Genomic DNA, 6,745 nt, shown 5'->3' on the forward strand with positions numbered 1-6,745 from the left:
CTTTTTCGAATCGTGTTTTTGCGTTCCTGTCTTTTGCGATTTTAATCGCATTTACGCGTTTGTTTTATTTCTAAGCTCTTTCTCGTGAGCGACTTAATTTTTTCTAAAATATCTCGCTCGATTTATTTCTAATTATTGTTTTCGTTCCTGATTTATTTTGTAAGCTGACTTGTTCCTGTCTCTGAGTAAGTACCACGTTATTTTTATGCTTTTAAAAGTAAATGCAAAGTGTTAACGTAAAATTGTCAACAAGGCTCCCGACGCTAAGTTGACAGACACCAGATCATTATTATAATTTTTTTCACGCATTTTTCCGGTAAAAATTTGATATTTTTTCTTTGTCTCGCTCTGACTGACCCCCCTGTCCCCCCCGTCTGTTTCCTTATTGTTGCAGAGATGGCTGAAATACTCGACTATCTTTGTGAATCATGTCAACTTTCGATCACGACTTCGAGCCCAATGAAATCGGAAGAGGCCGTTAGTGCCAACGATCCGTATTCGATTCCATCAGACCCGCCAATGATCACGAATTGCTGCCATTTGTATCACTCTTCGTGTGTCCAGAAAATTTTCGACGACAACCCCCCAGTCACTGAAGACGGCATTAAATTTTTCAAGTGTATGCGCGATGGCTGCGAAACACCGAATATTTTTATTCACATGTCGACCGTCCAAGTCTCCGAACACCGCCGTAGGGTGGACATTCCGCCAATGCATGAGGATTACGATGCGCTCAGAAATCGTCTCGCCGTTTGTGCTGATCTTCTGAACAACACTCGTACCGACCTCACCATTGTGCGCGGTTATTTGGCCGATGCGGACAAAAACAACGCAACTCTAAAGAAACAGCTCGACGAAGTAACTGAAAAGTTACACGAAACGAAATCGCGGTATGATCTGCTGATTAAACAACGCACCGACGAGTTCTGTTCCATCACGTCGGTCCCGTCCACACCGCAAGGCTCACACCCGCCCCAGACTCCAAAAACCGCTAGTGTTGATGGAAAATCCTCACCGGCACCGAAACCCGGCGGTTTAGCGCCATCTTCCAAGGCGAACACTGCCAGTGAAAAAACGGCGCCAAAACCATCACAAGCGACGCCAAAACTGCCCCCGGCGACGCCGAAACAGCAGCCCAAGTCGATTCCTTCGCTGATGTCCGTTAATCCGGCACGTGTACCTCGTACGCAGAACGCCCCGCGACCGGAACCCTTCCCGCCCTCGCAACCGAAGCGTCCGCGTCAGAGTTCCGGCACTCGAAAAGAAGCCAACGTCCACGAACCTGGAAAATCACCGATGCTTCGCCAAATTACGTGGAAAAACAAGCAACCCACCGCTGGTCGAAACCAGCAGCAATCAGCCGCCAATCAACGCAACGTGAACGCGGCGAACGCTCCGGCCAATCCATCAGCAGCCAACGCGGCGAACGCTTCGGTTGCTCAACCAGCGGCAGCGGTCCAAGTACCACACCCCGCTCCCCCTCAACCCAACGCGCCGCGAAACGACGACCAAATGCAGGTTGACAATCCGCCCGAAAACCTACCCCCGAGCAAGCCTGCGTCGAAATTGGCGAAAATCACACCAAATACCAGAAGCGGTATGGCGTATCATCGTCACCCCTTCTACCCTGCTACCCGCTAAACTCCTTCCCTCACTTCTTCACCGCCGCCAGATTCGTACGTCCGGATGGAAACTGCGCTGCGATGCTATTTGCCTTCGACATATTATTGCTCGGAGATGGACATATAGCATCGCTGGCGGAATACTTATCCAACGGCAAATCATTTGTCGATCGCCTCCACCCCCTCATATACCAACGAGGAATATCAGCCGCGGATATGGTAATAACCCTCGCATCCGACGAATTCGAACGCCTCCCGTCCAAAGTCATGTACACGATCGGTACCGCTGACATTCACCTAAAAACTCCGAAGGGATCATTCAACGCTTCGTTTATTCGGATCTTGAAACTCCTAAAGAAAGCTGGCGTCCAACGAGCGTACTTCATTCCACCGATCCCTGGAAACGCTCGAAAATCGGCTGTTAATGCCATAACCGAGACGACCAACCAGAAGTGGATCAGTACGGACTACCCGATTGTCGAAAACGCGTCTAGATTCTTAGTCAACTTTCTCGACCAGACGCCCAGCAGAGATGAGCTCGGTCCCTACTACCCGCTCGCACTCTACCAACTTATGGCCAACCGTATCCGCGAGGAAATGATTCCCATTACGAAGAAAGAAAAGCGAACTCCCGATGGCAAGGTAGCGAACGAACCCCTGTACATCCCCCAGCCTACCGGCCAGGAAGTAATCGAGATCGATTCTGATTCAGAAACTTCCAGCGGCGACGACGGTGACGACGACAATGTTGATACTAACGCAGTCGCCAGTTCTCAAGATTCGCTTGCTTCATCTTACAACGTTGCGTCGATCACAGACAATTTTGTCTCACCGGCGACATCCACGTCATCTTTGAACGTTGCAGCTCCCGAATTCACGCCGTCCTCCCGCCAACGTACCGTTTCGACCTCGCAGACAATGACACCGTTAACTGGCGCTGTTGCCACAACGGCACCGTGTCAACCTGCGATAGTTGCGCCACGACCGATCGCTCCGCCGCATCATTATTTTACCCAGAATATCCCGCTGTTCCAGCCCCGAACCCCTGTATATAGAGGCCCGATTCCAGTCACCGTCGCCCTGCATCCGATCCCGGAGACACCCGCTGGACCAGTGAGACCATTTGTGTACACGTTCGGTCAACCGCGGGCCTTCTCAGCCGGTGTTCCCCAAGTAGTCCAGAATCCGATCACCGGCCAGTACCGTGTAGCGACCCCGTCGAATGTTCCAACCGGCTTTCAACCGATTCCGACGGCGTCATCGTCTTTGTACCACACACAAACGGAGCAACACGTACGCCCTCCCCCGCAGCATCACGACGAAGACATGCCGCTCCAGACCCAGTCGTCTACTCTCACCCCAACCTTCGCCAACTTAGCGGCAGGCGAAGCGGACATCGCGGCCCAGCAAGCGGAAGACAAGCGCCTACGCAAGGAAGCGTATGATCGCGAACAAGCGGAAGCTGCTCGTCTTGCTGCCATCCAACAAGAAGCCGCCGAAGTGGAAGCTAAACGTCAAGAGATGATTCGTTTCGATGATGAAAGAATTCGTCTTGAGACAGAAAAAGCTAACGCTATCGCCCAGTCCAAAGCTGCGTCTGCAAAGAAGAAAGCTGCCCGCAAAGCCGAGTCAAAAGCGAAGCAGGACGCCCTCAAGGCTGAAAATGCCAAGAAGAAAGCCGAAACCAAGCTTGCTAAAAAGAAAGGCGCTGCTGCCTCTCAAACGAGCAACTCGGCTGAAGATTCGTCATCTCCGGCCTCTGCTTCAGCTTCCGTTGCTTACGCGGCATCCGCCACCGAAGCCACCAGCGGCGACGACCAATCAACTGGCCCCATCGTTAAGTGCCCTCGGTACCAGCCCAAATCGCAACGCGAAGTCAACATCGAGCAAGAGCTTAGCGACGCGATGCAAGATATCAATCCCGAGCAGGAACGCGCCGATCGCCAAACACGAAGTCGAGCTCGTAAATCTTCGCGTAGCTCTCGAGCATCGTCTCGTTCTCGTTCGGCCAGAAGCACAAAATCGCAGGTTGACTCGCGCCCGAATACGCCGAAGAGCCAGAGGAGGCAACCAACTCCCGCTAGTGGACCGGTTCCCTCCCCTTCAGCTCCTTCTCCGTCGACTCCCTCCCCTCCGGCCCCCGAGTATTCGGAACCCAAGCAACTACCTACCGAAGCGGATCATCCATCATACAGGATCGTTGATGCTAGCGAATTCCTACACGATGCGACGATTCAGGGTAATGTTACCCTCAACGCCGATGGAACTGCAACGGTCCAGAATCCCGAAGGCACGATAGCTTTCAACATCAATCGCGAGGAGATTTTAACCTCGGAAGATTGGCGAGTCCAACTTCACGCGAGCGAAGATGTTGATCTCACTAATTCTTCCTCCCCTCCGCAACAGCTGCTAGAGGATGATGCCGAAGATGCCATTCTAAATGGCTCCGAACCAGAATCGTAATTTTACGATCACAGTAAGCCCCTTTCATGCGTCATTTGTACGCGACAAACCTGGCCAATAAAAAGTATCATCGTATACTTTCAAAATTTTTTTTTGCCCCCATGTTTATCATCTTGAGACATATTCTGCAACCCTCACCCTGTTTCGTTTTTTGCCCACAGATATGTCAGAAAGTCCAGAGTGGAATCCAGACCGATTATACATTCGAATCAGTGTCAACGAAACCGTCCATCATGACGAAATCGTTGACATGGTTTGGGGGATGATTGAGATCTTCAACTTCGTGTTTCACGTGATATTTATTTATCGCAAATTTCTCGCTTACTACCAGGGATTCTTTCGAAACATGAATCTCATGGCCCAAATTGTCACCTATTCCTATTTCTCGAAATAGGTACACGAACTTGCCTCCGTCAAAAAGTAGCCCATTTGTGGCGAAATTTGGATTCCACCCTTCCCCCCTCCGTTCCAAAATTTCCCAAAATCAAAATTTCTTCTTTTTGTTGATTTTTTTTTTTTTTGTAGGTTTGATTTGCTTTTAATCGAGAGTCATTTCAGCTTACTATGTAAAGTATAGTAGTTAAGCATAACTGGATAATGCTACAGTGATCTTTTTCTTCGTTTTTGCATTGTTCCAGGACTCATTCGATCGTCACAAATTCAAATCTTCTTCTTTTTGGAACCTCCCCTTTTTTTTCTCTCTCTAAAGTTCAAACGCCATTTGTGTGTATTTTCTTTTCTCTTTTTTACCTTTAGCCTCCCTTTTCGGAGATGGAACGCGACACCCCGTTGGATATTTGGGTACGTGCATGCTTCCGTGACCAAGGCAGATTCCCACGTTGGGAGGATTCTCGATATTGGTGGTTACCTAATCGTCAACCAATGCGTATTCCAACGGGCGCTTACGTACCTGAAATCTTCATCACTCGATGGACCTGCCGTTTTATTAAGGTTTGGTCTCATCTGTTCCAAATCACGTATCTGTATGGAGCCTATTATGGCTTCTACAGACGTCTTTTCCACAACATTCGTGCTATTATGCACTGTTTGACCATGACTTGGCTCACCGATCCTGGAAACGCCAACCCCCCTCCCTCCAGATTACGATCGGTATTTGCTCTGGCCAAAGTACTCGCATGCTGCTGGTACTTTTGGCTAGAAGCTCATTGAGGAATTTTCCAACTGCGAGTCGAGTCTAAAACTCCCCAATTGGAAACGTTTTTCCACCATTCCATCGCCAAGGTGTAGTTTGATCTCCAAAATTGGCTCTCCCTTCAGCTTTGAATCATTTCTTGTTTCGCTTGCTACTTGTATACTATGGTAGTCGGCTACAAAGAAAATGATACAGTTTTTCTTCTTTATTCATTTTTTTTTTTTTTTTTAGGATAGAGTTCGAAGCGAAGGAGACCAATTTTGGAATCATCTACTAACTCCCCTCCCCCAAATTGCCATTTGTGCAAAACCCAATTACCTCAATCGCTTTCCTCGATCCGATCGCTTAATCTCTCGATTCTATTATGAAACGTGAGAATGATAGGCAATCATTCAACCATCTCTGATACTAGAGATCAGTTGAAGATTGTTCACCCTTGTAACGCTTGACTGTCATTTGTACAGTAAGTGAATTGTTAACCTGTTTACGTCATTGTACGTAATTTCAGGGATTATTTTCTGTAATGTTACAAAAAATAATTTTTTTTTTTTTTTTTTAATGAAAAAAGTTTATTTTTTATGTACTTCAATTCACTTAAGTATAAGTTCCATTTTTTTTTTTTTAAGTTTTTTAATTTGTGAGCGAAAAGTAGAAAACTGTTCGAACTTCGGTTAATTAGTTCTTACATATGTTTCGAAATTTGTTCTCAAATTCCTTTTTTTTGATTTTCTTGCATTTCATGAACTGTTTTGATAAAATTGTTAAATGTATTATGAAAAAGATTCAATGGTACCTAATAATTACTTGTTATACTCAAAATTTGTCGTTTTTAAATTCCATTTTTTTTTTTTTTTTAAACTCTCTTATTTTTATTCTTCTTTGGTATTATTATTTTTTTTTTTCTTTCCTTTTTTTTTAATCGACTGCTGTGAGACCCACTGTACAAGAGTATCCAATTCCATGTTTGTAAATAGTTGTGTTAGCTTTAAGTTTTTCTTTCCCCCCAGATTTTTATTTATTTCCCCAGAAAAACTCGTTGTAATTTCCCTGAGCTTAATGCTTTTGTAAATAATGTCTTATGAGTCAATACGCTTTTTCTTCTACATCTGTTATTCCTGTTTTTGGTTCGTTAAACGTTTATACTGCCTTTTTTATTTTATTATTTTTGTTTGTAATGTTAATTTATTTTTCTCAAAAAGTAACAATCGTTTATTATTATCACGTGTAACTTGAAAACAGTCATATTCTGCTTTTTTGTTTTTTTTTTTTCTCAAAATTGGAAAGGTTAACAGCTACGTTTGAATTATTTTTAAGATAATTTGGAACTAGAATTAAATTGTAATGTCTCCTCAAATGCATCCATTTGTGATCGTATTTGACCTCTTGTGACCTTTTGTGTCCCCTTTCTGCTCATTGTAGCAAAGTGCCATTTGTGCAATGCCATTTGTGCAACCATTCCCACAAATTAGCACAATTAGATGAGGTTTTCCCCTTTTTCAACATCAGC

The 6,745-nt window shown here is 45.7% G+C and overlaps 1 protein-coding gene across 1 annotated transcript; it reads left to right on the forward strand.

Annotated features, from left to right (window-relative positions):
• Window positions 1–459: 459 nt before the first annotated feature.
• LOC135834001 (uncharacterized) lies at window positions 460–1,641 on the forward strand. The gene has a single exon (XM_065347838.1). The coding sequence runs from the start codon at window positions 460–462 to the stop codon at window positions 1,639–1,641; it is 1,182 nt and encodes a 393-aa protein (XP_065203910.1).
• Window positions 1,642–6,745: the final 5,104 nt, after the last annotated feature.

This window comes from Planococcus citri, chromosome 2 (assembly GCF_950023065.1).
Source record: "Planococcus citri chromosome 2, ihPlaCitr1.1, whole genome shotgun sequence".
Lineage (NCBI taxonomy): Eukaryota > Metazoa > Arthropoda > Insecta > Hemiptera > Pseudococcidae > Planococcus > Planococcus citri.